Source organism: Nanorana parkeri, unplaced genomic scaffold (genome assembly GCF_000935625.1).
Source record: "Nanorana parkeri isolate BGI_ZX_2015 unplaced genomic scaffold, ASM93562v1 scaffold1213, whole genome shotgun sequence".
Lineage (NCBI taxonomy): Eukaryota > Metazoa > Chordata > Amphibia > Anura > Dicroglossidae > Nanorana > Nanorana parkeri.
In genome coordinates this window covers 149,370-166,522 of record NW_017307481.1, presented here as the reverse complement: position 1 = coordinate 166,522, position 17,153 = coordinate 149,370, and the positions used below count along the sequence as shown (strand labels likewise).

The 17,153-nt window shown below is 49.0% G+C and overlaps 1 protein-coding gene across 1 annotated transcript in view; it reads right to left on the bottom strand.

Annotated features, from left to right (window-relative positions):
* Positions 1 to 17,153, bottom strand: part of DACH2 (dachshund family transcription factor 2) — a 167,780-nt gene that overhangs the window by 14,227 nt on the left and 136,400 nt on the right. Inside the window, exons 8-9 of the mRNA XM_018568582.1 lie at positions 12,873 to 13,016; positions 9,045 to 9,110 (exon numbers count right to left, since the gene is read on the bottom strand). Coding sequence (XP_018424084.1) covers positions 9,045 to 9,110; positions 12,873 to 13,016 — 210 coding nt within the window. The remainder of the gene's footprint in view (positions 1 to 9,044; positions 9,111 to 12,872; positions 13,017 to 17,153) is intronic.

The window sequence follows — 17,153 nt, the reverse complement described above, 5'->3', positions numbered from 1 at the left end:
TGGCTCCCTGGACGGCAGAGCGGACAGCTGCAGGCAGGTAAGACATCCCCCGAAAATAAGACCTAGTGTCTTTTTTCGTTAAAAAAAAGTATATAAGACACTGTCTTATTTTCGGGGGAAACACGGTATGCATACCGCCAATTTTTGTAGAGTAGGTGTCATGCCGGACAAAGTTGAATACCGAGCCGTGTGGTGCTGCTAGATGAAGCAAGTCCGAAGGTGTCGGGTCAGGTGGGTCAGGTGAGTCAGGTGCCGGGTCAGGTGAGTCAGGTGCCGGGTCAGGTGAGTCAGGTGCCGGGTCAGGTGAGTAAGGTGCCGGGTCAGGTGAGTCAGGTGCCGGGTCAGGTGAGTCAGGTGGACGGGGCGGAGGTTCATAGCCACAATCGCGAACAAAAGTGACAGTTTCTGCAGCTCGATGTGCCGGTGCATTGCCAGCGAGCAGCAACACACGGCTCGGTATTCAACTTTATCCGGCATGACACCGACTCCATTTCTCTTGGTTCCGACTATAATTCACCACGACCTACAGAAACAAGAATTGGCATGCATATTACTAAGATATCCCCTATAAACCTGCACATCAAGATCATGGTGAGGGTAAGAACTTATTGGCCTCCCCTCGTACATATGACACCATGTACACGCCGGGTACATCTATACACATAGCTCCGTGTACACGCCTGGCTGCATAGCAAGCACAGAATATGACATTTTTTGGCCCTTTTGACATTTTTTATTATGCGTCTGTGTTTAGTCTATTCCTAAGCGCGTCACCGTCCGTCTATCGTCTCCAGGGGGAAAATTCAGGTGTATTCCTAAGTGCAGCAACGTCTATCTAAGGTCTCCAATAAATACCATTAAAGCGTATTCTTAAGCGCAGAGGCGTCCATCTAACATCTCCAGTGACACCAATAAGGTGTCTTCCTAAGCGCATCAATGGCCGTCTATTTCTACGCGTGTTGCCATCCGTCTAACGTCTCAACTGAGAAAATTTAGGTGAATTCCTAAGCCCGGTGGTTGTATATTTCTAAGCATGGCGACGTCCGTCCAACATCTCCAGTTATAACATTCCGGCATATTCCTAAGTGCGCCAACGTCTGTCTGACGTCTCCATTGATAACATTAAGGGATATTCCTGAACGCATCGATGTCCGTCTAACGTCTCCACCGAGAAAGCTCAAGTGTGTTCCTAAGGGCGTAGTCGTCCGTCTAACATCTCCATTGAGAAAGTCCGGGTGCATTCCTAAGGACAACGGCATCTACTGTCTCCATTGATAACATTAAGGTGTGTTCCTAAGCGCGTCGCAGTCTGTCTAACATCTCCACTGAGGTGCATTCCTGAGGGCAAAGGCGTCCAAACATCTCCATTGGTAACATTAAAGCATATTTCTTAAGTGTGGAAATGTCGGTCTATTCCTAAGCGCATCACCGTCCGTCTAACGTCTCCACTGAGAAAATTCAGGTGTAATCCTAAGCGTGGCGGCGTCTGTCTAATGTTTTCAGTGATAACATTTAGGCCCATCCAACATCTCTATATATAACATTAAGGCATATTCCTAAGGGCGTTGACGTCACTGTCTGTCCAACATTTCCACTGACTGCTCCTAGGTGTATTCCTAAGCGTGGTGGCATTTGTCTAATATCTCCAGTGATAAAAATGAAGGTCTATTTGTAAATGCGGCGACATCTGTCTATTCCTAAGCACAATGGTGTCCATCTAACATCTCCATTGATAACATTAAGGTGCATTACTAAGCACGGTGATGTCCGTCTATTCCTAAGCGCAGCATCGTCCCTCTATCCCTAAGCGCAGCGCCGTCCGTCTATTCCTAAGCGCAGCGCCGTCCGTCTATTCCTAAGCGCAGCGGCGTCCGTCTAACACAGAGGTGGGCAAACTCCGGCCTTCCAGCTGTTGTGAACCTACAAGTCACATGAGGCATTGCAAGATCCTCACAGTCCCTGGCATATCTTCCAGAGACAGATGCACGATGGGTTTAGTCAGGGGCGTAACTAGAAATCACAGGGCCCCGTAGCAAAATCTTTTATGGGGCCCTGTGATTTCTAGATAAGTGCATCTGATAACCCAAACAGCCCACCTGAGGGTGACCCTGCAGAGCCCACCATAGACTCTCTATGGTGGGCTCTGCAGGGTCTCAGGTGGGCGGTCAAGCCCTCTTACCTGTCTGGTCGATCCTATGTCCGCCTCCTTCTCCTCCACGATCGCTTGTGGGCCCCGCCTCCTCCGTCACTGGGCCCCACCTCCTCAATCGCCAGGCCCGCCTCCCCAATCGCTGGGCCCCGCCTCCTCCATCGTTGCCAACGACGGGCCCAGCCACCTCCCCCGAAGCTGCTGGTTGTCATCGACTCAGCAGCTGTGCGGAGGCACGTGCCGCTGCCCATGTGAATGGCTGCGTGTTTCTCCTCACAGCCGCCAGTGACAGCCAGCAGCCGACCCAGGTGGCCCGCACGGCATCAGGGGGATGTCCTGGCCGGGACCCCCTTGTGCCCCATAGCGGCCGCCTGGGTCGCTATGGTGATTGTTACGCCACTGGGTTTAGTAGTTTCAGGACAGCTGAAGGGGTCGGAATTAGCCCACCCCTCGGTCTAACGCCTCCACCGATAACTCGCTCTCACACCTTGTGATGGGCGCCGTTTATACAAACATCTCCCTGCGATATAATATCATACGCAAAAAGAAAAAAACTTAACTAAGGTATAAACATGCAGAAGAAGAAGAGCCGGGGGGGTCTCGGTGCGATCGTAAACGCCGTTATTTTCTGATCAGCAGTTCACGTTGCCGCTGTTCTTACTAATTAATTAAAGGAGCTGTTTCTGTAATGTGCAAACAGGGACTCGGCGAAAACTGGAAAAAGGCTTTTAGATCTCCGGGAGTTGCGGAGTCAATCCGGGCGCCAGCAATCAAATGTAATGAAATCGCGTGTCAGTGCTAAGCTTGCAGAAACTGTGAAGTTTGACTAGGGAGTAAAAGGATTATAATTAGATTTTCAATAGGATAATAACTGAATGGCAGAGAGCAGTAAAGAGAAAATATTATGTTGTTGGCTAATGGCTGCTGCTGCCGATCGCCTTCGTTTAGAGGGATTTTTTTTTTTTCTCTCTGTGCTAATTTAATTTGCTTTTACCAGCTAAAAAAAAAAGTATCAGCGTTCCTTCAATCGCGCTTGAATGTCATTTGCAAAAATCATTGATTCCAAGGTGCTTTTAGCGACGTCCAATGTTTATTTTATGCAAACCGGCTGGAGAGGCCGACGTTTGGGGTCCGGGGGTTCTATCGGATTCTCCAACTCCCATCAGTGCGCCTGCGCAGCCACCCAAGAGAAGTATTGAGTGGCCGGATTATTATATACACCGAGTGGCCGGATTATTATATACACCGAGTGGCCGGATTATTATATACACCGAGTGGCCGGATTATTATATACACCGAGTGGCCGGATTATTATATACACCGAGTGGCCGGATTATTATATACACCGAGTGGCCGGATTATTATATACACCGAGTGGCCGGATTATTATATACACCGAGTGGCCGGATTATTATATACACCGAGTGGCCGGATTATTATATACACCGAGTGGCCGGATTATTATATACACCGAGTGGCCGGATTATTATATACACCGAGTGGCCGGATTATTATATACACCGAGTGGCCGGATTATTATATACACCGAGTGGCCGGATTATTATATACACCGAGTGGCCGGATTATTATATACACCGAGTGGCCGGATTATTATATACACTGAGTGGCCGGATTATTATAACCACTGAGTGGCCGGATTATTATGACCACCTGACGTTTGTAGGCAAATTAGCTATAATTTGGCGCTGAAGTTGCTAGAGGGCCAGACCATTATAAATAGGGAAGCGGGTTGGTTACCACGACAGTAGAAGTGATTTGTTTCTGAAGATTCGGGGAAACAACGCGATGTAACAGCCTTTGAACGCGGGATGATTGTTGGCGCTCGGAGCCATGGAGCGAGTATCAGCAAAACAGCAGAATTCGTTACATGTTCAAGAGCGGCTCATTGTTAAAGTGTTTAAAGACCGGACTGTCAGCCGAAAATCTGGGTCTGAACGTGCGAATTGTGGCCGTCAGCGACTAGTCAATGTTAGGGCAGAACGGGGGAGGGGCAAGACTGGTACAAGACAACAGAAGGGCAACAGTGCCGTGTCAGATTTCTCGCATCACCTTTCAACATCTCGTGGAGTCACCAGGCGGCCCAACCAAGTACTGATGGGGGGGTCATAATAATCTGGCCACTCAGTGTATAATCAGTGTATATTTTGAAGGCGCACCTACGCGAGTGGAGAAGTCCACGACGATTGCAAGAACTGACGGCTGGCACACGCGCACTAGCGCCATCTCGCCGAAATCTACAACGGATGTGACGACACGAGTTGGAGATCTCGACGAGTTGGCCACCTCGACAGAACACCGGCGCCCCGCCGGTCCAACAGTTATTGCAGGAGTTATTGCAATGCATTGTGGTGGCCTACATATTGCATGGCACCCTTGCACACTAAAGCAATGCACAAGCATGCACGGGCACTGTGTTAGGAATTCTGCAACACGTCCCATATTCCCGAACGTTTTGGTGTGCTGGGATTGCCTCATTTTCAATGGGCTGCATTAACACGACACACATTGACGCACCAAATGAGCCCTAAAGGATATTTAAACCCTGAAATACATTGCAGCATAGCAGTCCTTATACACATTTATTGCCGCCTTGCTTCCTGATCCTCCCAGCCAGTCAGGAAGCCTGGCAGTATGTAATGATTTGCCGCCTAGCTTCCTGATTGGTCGAGAAGCTTGCCAATCAGGAAGCCAGGCAAGGACTTATTACCCAGCGCCCCCGGTTCCTGAAAGGCTGGGAAGCCGGCTCCATGCTTCCTCGTCACAAGGTAACGAGGGAGCACGAAGCCGGCTTTCAGCCAATCAGAAAGCTGGGGGGCGGGTAATGACTTACCGTCCGGCTTCCTGATTGGCCAGCCCCCCGACCAATCAGGAAGCTAGGCGACGAGTCATTACATGCTGCCTGGCTTCTTGACTGGCTGGGAAGCCGGCTCCATGCCAAGGGAGCATGGAACCGACTTCCCGGCCAATCAGGAAGCTGGGCAGCGTGTAATGACTCGCTGCCCGGCTTTCCGATACCGGAAATTCCGGTATCGGGCTAGGCATTGGCAGGACAGCCATCAGAAATTTTAGGGCCCCTTACACGACTTTAGGCCAGGCCTCCCCGCGCCGCTGGACACAGGGCTTAGAGACGCGCTGGACGCAGGACCCACCTGAGAATGACCCTGCAGAGCCCACCATAGATGCTGCACAGCCCATCTGAGACTGCCTATGGTGGGCTCTGAAGGGGTCTCAGGTGGGCTGGTCAGGGCTGCATCCCTCCCCCTCCCTCCTTTCCTTCCTAGCTCCTCTTACCTGCACACATGCCCTCGTCTGCCGCCGGACCGGCCAGAAGTGACGTCACTTCCGGTCAGTCCGACATCAGACGAGCAGCGTCGCTGATGGGGCCCTAGCTTGTCTCAAAGCCACTGGAGCTGCAATGCTAGGGGCCCTGCGCTGCTAGGGCCAGGCCCCTGCCTCCTCGCCCTTCACCGTCGGCCGATAGTCATGTAAGGGAGCCGGGCGGGCCCCCCAGGCTGCCCGGGCACCTTACATGAGTATCTGCCGTAACCCCCTGATGGCTGCTCTGGGCTTTGGAGCATTTGGGCGAGTATGCGTACTCGCCCAAATATTTGGCATGGGCACAGATACCGATTCTAGTATCGGTGCACCCCTAATATTTATAAAGCAGTAAATATGCCTTTCACCAAACATTTACTTGAAAGATCCACCTGCAGTGAATGTTTGGTGACTATCAGATTCGCAACTTCATAGATATGTTTGGAGTCCCCAGTTATTGGGCACATTTACCATTTCAGCCAAATGCTTTTTATGCTTCCTTCAAAGACTCATGCTGGGTTCACACCTAGGCGTATCGAATATGCGCGTTTGTTGCGCGTTTCGTGGCGGTTAAAAACGTGCAACATACGCACGTTTCTGAGGGCTACTTGGCTGTATCCCAATGGAAACGCGCGACAAAAACGCCCCAAAGAAGCTCCTGTACTTCTTTGGGCGTAGGGCGTTTTGTAGCGCGTTCATACGGCCTGTAATACGCCCAGGTGTGGACCATACCCATAGGAAATAATGGGGATTTCGGTGTTTGAGCGTTTTGCAGAGCGTTCGAACGCGCTACAAGACGCCCAGGTGTGAACCGGGCCTCAAGCAAAATTGTACTTCACTGAGTCTGAAATACACAGCAATGTATGAACAAGGGCAAAAAATGCCCATCGGAAGACACGCAGACATTTAATTACAGGAGTGGGAATTGTCCTCGAATAGTCTCCGTAACGTCCTGCTGTAAAGTTTTACTGATTAATAAGCCGGAGAGAGATCTAAAAATCTGGCGGAGTATTATAGCTCAGCGGCGTTGACGCTCACAGTTATAATTAGGCCGCCTCTCTCTCCCACATTCTTGACCCTGCAGAGCCCACCATAGATGCTGCACAGCCCATCTGAGACTGCCTATGGTGGGCTCTGAAGGGGTCTCAGGTGGGCTGGTCAGGGCTGCATCCCTCCCCCTCCCTCCTTTCCTTCCTAGCTCCTCTTACCTGCACACATGCCCTCGTCTGCCGCCGGACCGGCCAGAAGTGACGTCACTTCCGGTCAGTCCGACATCAGACGAGCAGCGTCGCTGATGGGGCCCTAGCTTGTCTCAAAGCCACTGGAGCTGCAATGCTAGGGGCCCTGCGCTGCTAGGGCCAGGCCCCTGCCTCCTCGCCCTTCACCGTCGGCCGATAGTCATGTAAGGGAGCCGGGCGGGCCCCCCAGGCTGCCCGGGCACCTTACATGAGTATCTGCCGTAACCCCCTGATGGCTGCTCTGGGCTTTGGAGCATTTGGGCGAGTATGCGTACTCGCCCAAATATTTGGCATGGGCACAGATACCGATTCTAGTATCGGTGCACCCCTAATATTTATAAAGCAGTAAATATGCCTTTCACCAAACATTTACTTGAAAGATCCACCTGCAGTGAATGTTTGGTGACTATCAGATTCGCAACTTCATAGATATGTTTGGAGTCCCCAGTTATTGGGCACATTTACCATTTCAGCCAAATGCTTTTTATGCTTCCTTCAAAGACTCATGCTGGGTTCACACCTAGGCGTATCGAATATGCGCGTTTGTTGCGCGTTTCGTGGCGGTTAAAAACGTGCAACATACGCACGTTTCTGAGGGCTACTTGGCTGTATCCCAATGGAAACGCGCGACAAAAACGCCCCAAAGAAGCTCCTGTACTTCTTTGGGCGTAGGGCGTTTTGTAGCGCGTTCATACGGCCTGTAATACGCCCAGGTGTGGACCATACCCATAGGAAATAATGGGGATTTCGGTGTTTGAGCGTTTTGCAGAGCGTTCGAACGCGCTACAAGACGCCCAGGTGTGAACCGGGCCTCAAGCAAAATTGTACTTCACTGAGTCTGAAATACACAGCAATGTATGAACAAGGGCAAAAAATGCCCATCGGAAGACACGCAGACATTTAATTACAGGAGTGGGAATTGTCCTCGAATAGTCTCCGTAACGTCCTGCTGTAAAGTTTTACTGATTAATAAGCCGGAGAGAGATCTAAAAATCTGTCGGAGTATTATAGCTCAGCGGCGTTGACGCTCACAGTTATAATTAGGCCGCCTCTCTCTCCCACATTCTCACGCCGGACTTGTGAAGGGACCCGAGTCCCAGACGCCGCTGTACGGGAAAGGTCAGGAGGAAAATATAATCAGGGATTGACCAGGACATCATTGTAAGTGGCATAAGTGAAGATCTTTAGTGATCACTAGAGGGTTCCCCAGCAGGAGGAAGGAGGTCCTGATCCCTCTATATAGATATTTATTATCACTAGAGGGATCACCGACAGGAGGAAGGAGGTCCTGATCCCGCTATATAGATCTTTCTTATCACTAGAGGGGTCCCCAGCAGGAGGAAGGAGGTCCTGATCCCTCTATATAGATCTTTATTATCACTAGAGGGATCCCCAGCAGGAGGAAGGAGGTCCTGATCCCTCTATATAGATCTTTATTATCACTAGAGGGATCCCCAGCAGGAGGAAGGAGGTCCTGATCCCTCTATATAGATCTCTATTTGATGGACCACTTGGTCTTTTTTGAGGAAGGAGGTCCTGATCCCTCTATATAGATCTTTATTATCACTAGAGGGGTCCCCAGCAGGACAAAGGAGGTCCTGATTCCTCTATATAGATCTTTATTATCACTAGAGGGATCCCCAGCAGGAGGAAGGAGGTCCTGATCCCTCTATATAGATCCTTATTATCACTAGAGGGATCCCCAGCAGGAGGAAGGAGGTCCTGATCCCGCTATATAGATCTTTATTATCACTAGAGGGATCCCCAGCAGGAGGAAGGAGGTCCTGATCCCTCTATATAGATCTTTATTATCACTAGAGGGGTCCCCAGCAGGACAAAGGAGGTCCTGATTCCTCTATATAGATCTTTATTATCACTAGAGGGATCCCCAGCAGGAGGAAGGAGGTCCTGATTCCTCTATATAGATCTTTATTATCACTAGAGGGATCCCCAGCAGGAGGAAGGAGGTCCTGATCCCGCTATATAGATCTTTATTTTAACATGCCTGGCACAAACAAAAATCTAGATTTAGACAAAAGTTAAAGAAAGGGGCCGACTTGATGGACCACTTGGTCTTTTTTTTGCCATCATTCTTCTATTTTTAGAGATCAGACATCTGCTACCCAGCCCACCCTCCCTCTATAAATCAGTATATATGGTGTTTTATGTCCACACGTTTCCCCCTGGAAGAGTCCCGGCAATAAAAGACAATATGACAAGTTCAATTCCAGGAGGCTTTATGGGAAGAGAGAGTAATCCCGGGCCGCGATGGACGGCCGATGTTACAGGATGGAATGTGATCAGAATCACTGAGCCTTTACCTTGCATGGGAGGGCTGTCGTGCTGGGACCCATTGTGTTCTGGTTCCATCTCTGGAATGCAGGCATCTGAAACACACCAAGAAAAAAAACATTTGTAACTTATTAACACTGAAGGTTCAGTCCACCCAAAACTTGTCTCCAGTTATAGGTGGAACCAGGGGGGCTGAATGACCTGCAGGCTTTTTATATCTCCAGGAGATTTCCCCACCGCAGTCTCTTGGCTCTGTACCCGCCCCTTTGGAGTTTTGATGTTCCCACCACAAGTTCTGAGTGCACTTGTTCTCTGGACCTCTTACAATACTGAACCCTACGGACTAACACTGGGATGCCATTAAAGTTCATGTGCGTGTAAAGGCGTCCCAATACTTTTGGTAATATAGTGTATATAATAAAGTGTACTAAAATCCAAAACGTTTTTGGGTTGGGAAGGGTTAGAGCCCCCGTCAAGGTTTCATTGGTCAAATACTGTATGTATGAAGCAGTAAGGGTCCCACACCGACGGTCTAGAATGTATTTTTATTACATAGTTATTGGAATAAGATCAGATACTCGCCCTCCATCAGACACAAGCCAAAGAGTCATACATTTCATATGAAATAATAATAAGAATGTTACAAAGACTCTTCATACTATTCTAACACACAATGAGGTCTGCGTCAGTAGAATATCTAATATGGTTTACAAAAATAATAATAAAACAGAACAATAGAACTTATATAATCCTGGGTGAAAACCACGACAACGCGGAGAAGTCAGCGTTCGCATTCGGTGTTGTCATGGTTTTCACCGATAATGAATCCTGCGATTATATAACTTTCTATTGTTCCGTTTTAATATTTTTGTAAACAATACTGGATATTCTTTCAGTAATAACCTCGTTGTGTGTTACAGAAGTATGCGGATGACTGTTATATGGTGTTGTTGCAACATTCACCTTTTCTAAATAGACATTTTGTTTCCTTTTTCAAAAGAGATTCTTCAGAACATGAATTCTATTACTTTGTTTGAACTTTTGTACTCTTTGGTACATGTAGCCCTGACGAAGGGGGATGGGCCGAACTCCCCAAACATGTCGTCTCTCTTACGCAATTTATTATTTGATAAAAAAAAAAAAAAACTGGACTCCACTCTGTTACTATTGGTGTGCTTCTTACATATCTAGACTTCTCTCCGGGCCCCTCTTTTGCTGGGGGTGCTCTGGGACAGACGTAACATTGGCTTGATCAATGAGACAGTCATTCACAACACTGGGTTTTATTGATAGAATAGCGCCTTCCGCGCATGTACCTCATTTTTTTATTGGTGTCCGTGTCCCCACTGGGGAGATTCTAGAGGTGCAACGAAATGTAAATTTCACAACCGAAACGAAATAGAAAATGCTTTTTATTCTAATTTTTTCAAATGTTTTATTTTTATCAACTTTTTAATTTTTATTTTTAATAATTCAATTTTTATTAAATATTTTTTGTTTTACTTTACTTTTAGGGGCTTCGGGGAAATATTAGGACCCCTGATATTTCCCTTTTAAAATAGAAAAAAAGAGATTGGGGACACAGAGTGTCTTATTCTGTATCCCCTGTTATAAATGAACATGAATCCTCTATACTGAGTGTTCCTGATCATAAAATGGCACTTTCAGCATTTAGCCAAAAGGGCCATTTTCGGCCGATATGTTTCAGCGGCCAACATATCGGTGCATCCCTAGGAGATTCCTCTTTCTATTTGTCCTGATGACCATTGTCACTGGGACAAAAGGTGATGTGAAATCCAAAATGTTAAAAGTTGTCACCAGGATGGGGAGTGAAGGTAAATCTTCCAATGGGGAGACCTGTTCTGGTAACAACTGTTCAAGAGGGAACTTGCCCAGGGCAGGGCATGGGGCATGGCTGGTAAACAGACAACATTTAGGACTGGGATGGGCGTAATCGGTGAATAAACAATGGCCAGGACTGGAGGTGGGGGGTAAGCGTGCCTGGCAAATAGACTATGGAAGATACAAGCACGTCGTTCATGGACACTACATCATTCCAGTGGTCGAACTATCGCCATAGCGACCACGGCAGCCGCTATGGGGCCCAGGGCACAGGGGGGCCCGGCCATGACAATGAATAAAAGGGGTCCCCTTGATGCCATACGTGTCGTCTGGGTCGCTATGGCATCCAAGGCTGCTGGCTGTCACTGGCGACTGTGACGAGGAACGCACCGCTGTTCAGATCAATGACAAACTATGGGGGAGAGAGGCTGACAGGTAAGAGGTGTGCAGGGGTGTGACCAGCCCACCTGAGACCCTGCCGAGCCCACCATTGAGAGTCTATGGTGGGCTCTGCAGGGGGGTCACTTTCAGGTGGGCTGTGTGGGGTCTCAGCTGGGCTCTGCAAGGGGCGTAACTAGAAACCACAGGGCCCCATACAAAATGTTGCTATGTGGCCCTGTGATTTCTAGTTACGCCCCTGCGTCATTCAGTTATCGCAAAAATAAAGAAATGTGCAGTCATTATTTTTTTGCATTGGATCCTGCAAAGCATTGCAAATGTGATCAGCGGAACAAAGGTGTGATGCTCAGGCTCCTGCAGACTATTCCTCCCAGCCCCAGGTATGCACGGAGGTACCTTCAGTGATGGAGCTGGAGGACGTTATCAATGTAATGTCACCTCACTTGTGCTCCACTGAGAACCATGAGTTCCTCAGCTGCAGTGGCAGATGGGACTTGTAAATTGTGGATCTGTGAATAAATGACACAGCAGGGTGTAGCTCTGCCCAAATGTAGGTAAGTAGAGGGGCTGGTTGAGGGTCATTTTTGCTGGACGGCTTGCCCTGCATGTAAAAGGTGTAGAAAAGGCATTTGACATATAAAAGGAATTAATTTACTGATTATTAGGGATGCACCGATACCAATACTAGTATCAGTATTGGTGCCAATGCCGAGTGTATTTGGGCAAGTACTCGTGCTCGCCCAAATGCTCCGATGCCTAGCCCGGTACTTCCGATATCAGGCAGCGCGTCATTACACGTCGCCCGGCTTCCTGATTGGCTGGGAAGCCGGCTCCGTGCTCTCTCGTCACTTCCGGCCAATCAGGAAGCCGGGCAACGGTGTAATGACTCGCTGCCCGGTTTCCTGATTGGTTGGGAAGCTGGCCAATCAGGAAGCCGGGCGGCCGTGTAATGACGCGACACCCGGCTTTCTGACTGGCCGGGAAGCCGGCTTCATGCTCCCTTGTCATGAGTTGAGCGTGGAGCCGGTTTCCCGGCTAATCAGGAAGCTGGGCGCTGCGTCATTACATGGAGCCCGGCTTCCTGATTGGCCAGAAAGCCGGCTCCATGCTCTCTCGTCACCTGGTGACGAGAAGCATGGGGACGGCCTCCCTGCTAATCGGGAAGCTGGGTGGCGAGTCATTACACGCCGCCTGGCTTCCTAAATGGGACTTCCGGTACTCGGTATTCGGTATCAGCGAGTACCGAAAAAAATATATCAGTACTCGGTACCAAAATACCGGTATCAGTGCATCCCTACTGATGATTATAATGGCGGGATTTATTACTGTAGAGTAACCAGAATCCAATCATTTCCCTATAGTTGTCCTTTAAACAGAACCTTTTATTTTCAAGCCGTGCTAGTCACCTCGCTCTCGCCTCCGCCGGATCTGTCCCCGGGGACCCTGCGCCTCCCCCCACTTGTCACATTTGATGTCCCCCAATACGGCTGATTTCCATACAGACGGGGAACTCGTGTGATTCTTGCGGCGAGTCGATTACGGCTGTGACATTGCGCGCGGCGGCTCTCCGCCTGTAATCGCACCCACCCGGAGAAAGAGAGAGAGTGGCGGCTTACCGTTTAACATCCGGAGACCCTCTCCCGACGTGGCTTGTTTAAGTGCCTGCTCCACTTGTTCCCGCCGCTTAGACTCGAACTCCAGCGCCTCCTGTAATTTTCTCTTGGCTTTCTTCTCTTTCTTCAAGCGCTTCTGAATTGTAGCTGAAAAGACACAAAAAATTACCGGCGTTACGGTCAGACGAGCTCTCCCAGGAATATCTTCCCGCAAAGGGGTTTTTTTTTTTGCTCTCCCCGCTCGGAGTCGCGCGTCTCCGCCAGAAGAGACCCCGCGTCTCATTTCGCTCCGAGCGGCTCCTGTAATCTTTTTCGGCTAATAGCTGTACAACAACAACAACAACAAAAAAAACACGACGATAATCCTTCTTACATTTACAGGGTCGGGTCGGGAAAAATTGGAGCAAAACACGTTTTTTATTTCCAACTACCTGATACGCGGTGTATGTGCCGAGAGTTTCCGATGTGTGTGTGAGAGAGAGACGACAGGAAGGACTTATTCGGCTCAATTCACAAAGCTTTAGAGTATGACTTAAGCCAAGACCTTTTGCCATTTTAGGTAGGGAGTAGAGAAGGGTTAGAAACCCTCGATCTCTTTCTATCATCTGTGTCTGCCTTGCCTAGGGCAGCAGCAAAGGTAAATACACCGCTGCTGTGACCCACGCGGGAGATTTCCCTTCACTTTCTGTTCAGAATAGGACATGTGCCAAAGATTGGTGACCCCTGCTCTAACTTTTCAACGCTCTATCCAAAACTAAATCAAAATTTTGGCTGGATTTGAGATGAGGGTAGAGGTAAACAGCTAATAAAACCACCAAAAAGCCTATTTATTTTTTACTTGATGGAAACCTGGTATCAAATCTGGTGCTGAGGCACTGCTAGTGGATTTTGGGGCACTGCCATTAGGGAGTGCTCAGACAGAGCCACAGAGTTCAAGCCTTCAAATGGATAAGGAGAAAGTGAGCAGTGCAAGGGAACTAGTCATGTGACTATGTGCTGCACCAATATGAGAGCCTCATCATTATGGATTCATTAAAGCTGAATTTCCAGAATAGGCAAATATTGTCCTAATACAAGAGGCATGTGCATTCTTCCTAAATCATTGATTAATGGAATCAGGACCTCCTTCCCCCTGCTGGGGACCCCTCTAGTGATAATAAAGATCTATATAGAGGGATCAGGCCCTCCTTCCTCCTGCTGGGGACCCCTCTAGCGATAATAAAGATCTATATAGAGGGATCAGGCCCTCCTTCCTCCTGCTGGGGACCCCTCTAGCGATAATAAAGATCTATATAGAGGGATCAGGCCCTCCTTCCTCCTGCTGGGGACCCCTCTAGCGATAATAAAGATCTATATAGAGGGATCAGGCCCTCCTTCCTCCTGCTGGGGACCCCTCTAGCGATAATAAAGATCTATATAGAGGGATCAGGCCCTCCTTCCTCCTGCTGGGGACCCCTCTAGCGATAATAAAGATCTATATAGAGGGATCAGGCCCTCCTTCCTCCTGCTGGGGACCCCTCTAGCGATAATAAAGATCTATATAGAGGGATCAGGCCCTCCTTCCTCCTGCTGGGGACCCCTCTAGTGATAACTAAAGATCTACATAGAGAGATCAGGACCTCCTTTGTCCTGCTGGGGATCTCTCTAGTGATAATAAAGATCTATATAGAGGGATCAGGACCTCCTTCCTCCTGCTGGGGACCCCTCTAGTGATAATAAGGATCTATATAGAGGGATCAGGACCTCCTTCCTCCTGCTGGCGATCCCTCTAGTGATAACTAAAGATATTTATAGAGGGATAGGACCTCCTTCCTCCTGCTGGGGATCCCTCTAGTGATAGATTTATATAGAGGGATCAGGACCTCCTTCCTCCTACTGGGGATCCCTCTAGTGATAATAAAGATCTATATAGAGGGATCAGGACCTCCTTCCTCCTGCTGGGGACCCCTCTAGTGATAATAAGGATCTATATAGAGGGATCAGGACCTCCTTCCTCCTGCTGGGGACCCCTCTAGTGATAATAAGGATCTATATAGAGGGATCAGGACCTCCTTCCTCCTGCTGGGGACCCCTCTAGTGATAATAAGGATCTATATAGAGGGATCAGGACCTCCTTCCTCCTGCTGGGGACCCCTCTAGTGATAATAAGGATCTATATAGAGGGATCAGGACCTCCTTCCTCCTGCTGGGGACCCCTCTAGTGATAATAAGGATCTATATAGAGGGATCAGGACCTCCTTCCTCCTGCTGGGGACCCCTCTAGTGATAATAAGGATCTATATAGAGGGATCAGGACCTCCTTCCTCCTGCTGGGGACCCCTCTAGTGATAATAAGGATCTATATAGAGGGATCAGGACCTCCTTCCTCCTGCTGGGGACCCCTCTAGTGATAATAAGGATCTATATAGAGGGATCAGGACCTCCTTCCTCCTGCTGGGGACCCCTCTAGTGATAATAAGGATCTATATAGAGGGATCAGGACCTCCTTCCTCCTGCTGGGGACCCCTCTAGTGATAATAAGGATCTATATAGAGGGATCAGGACCTCCTTCCTCCTGCTGGGGACCCCTCTAGTGATAATAAGGATCTATATAGAGGGATCAGGACCTCCTTCCTCCTGCTGGGGACCCCTCTAGTGATAATAAGGATCTATATAGAGGGATCAGGACCTCCTTCCTCCTGCTGGGGACCCCTCTAGTGATAATAAGGATCTATATAGAGGGATCAGGACCTCCTTCCTCCTGCTGGGGACCCCTCTAGTGATAATAAGGATCTATATAGAGGGATCAGGACCTCCTTCCTCCTGCTGGGGACCCCTCTAGTGATAATAAGGATCTATATAGAGGGATCAGGACCTCCTTCCTCCTGCTGGGGACCCCTCTAGTGATAATAAGGATCTATATAGAGGGATCAGGACCTCCTTCCTCCTGCTGGGGACCCCTCTAGTGATAATAAGGATCTATATAGAGGGATCAGGACCTCCTTCCTCCTGCTGGGGACCCCTCTAGTGATAATAAGGATCTATATAGAGGGATCAGGACCTCCTTCCTCCTGCTGGGGACCCCTCTAGTGATAATAAGGATCTATATAGAGGGATCAGGACCTCCTTCCTCCTGCTGGGGACCCCTCTAGTGATAATAAGGATCTATATAGAGGGATCAGGACCTCCTTCCTCCTGCTGGGGACCCCTCTAGTGATAATAAGGATCTATATAGAGGGATCAGGACCTCCTTCCTCCTGCTGGGGACCCCTCTAGTGATAATAAGGATCTATATAGAGGGATCAGGACCTCCTTCCTCCTGCTGGGGACCCCTCTAGTGATAATAAGGATCTATATAGAGGGATCAGGACCTCCTTCCTCCTGCTGGGGACCCCTCTAGTGATAATAAGGATCTATATAGAGGGATCAGGACCTCCTTCCTCCTGCTGGGGACCCCTCTAGTGATAATAAGGATCTATATAGAGGGATCAGGACCTCCTTCCTCCTGCTGGGGACCCCTCTAGTGATAATAAGGATCTATATAGAGGGATCAGGACCTCCTTCCTCCTGCTGGGGACCCCTCTAGTGATAATAAGGATCTATATAGAGGGATCAGGACCTCCTTCCTCCTGCTGGGGACCCCTCTAGTGATAATAAGGATCTATATAGAGGGATCAGGACCTCCTTCCTCCTGCTGGGGACCCCTCTAGTGATAATAAGGATCTATATAGAGGGATCAGGACCTCCTTCCTCCTGCTGGGGACCCCTCCAGTGATTCCCTCCAGAATTCCATTTGCTTACCCCAACGTTGCCTTATCTTGCAGACTGAATAATAACATAACCATTACTTTATCTGTCACTCTAAGTCTGTATTCGGCATTAAACTGAGAACGTTGAGAAGTGAAGTGGGAGATTATATATGGAAAGCGAAGCGTCTGTCTCGATAAAATGGGATTTAGCAACAATTAATTTCTTTCAGATTGGAAGGCGAACTTGGCCTGTGAGCGGAGAATACAAACCAGCTTCCTCCTGTAACATAGGTAGCGATGTATCACACGGCGCCTTACACGAGGAACTCTCGGTAAGTTGCACACTTAGCCGCGGATCTTTGAAGTGTCATGTTTGATTTGGCGTACGCCTCACTTGTCCACGCTCCATTCATCTGCTAATTCTTCCAGACTTTCGACAAATATGATTCGGCTAATCCTCCGAGAGCCTCACCCGCCCGGCGCTTCCGCCTGCCAGTTACTCACGCTGAGCACTTTCATCCCGTGGAGTGAGACGGGGGGGGGGGGGGGCGCGCTA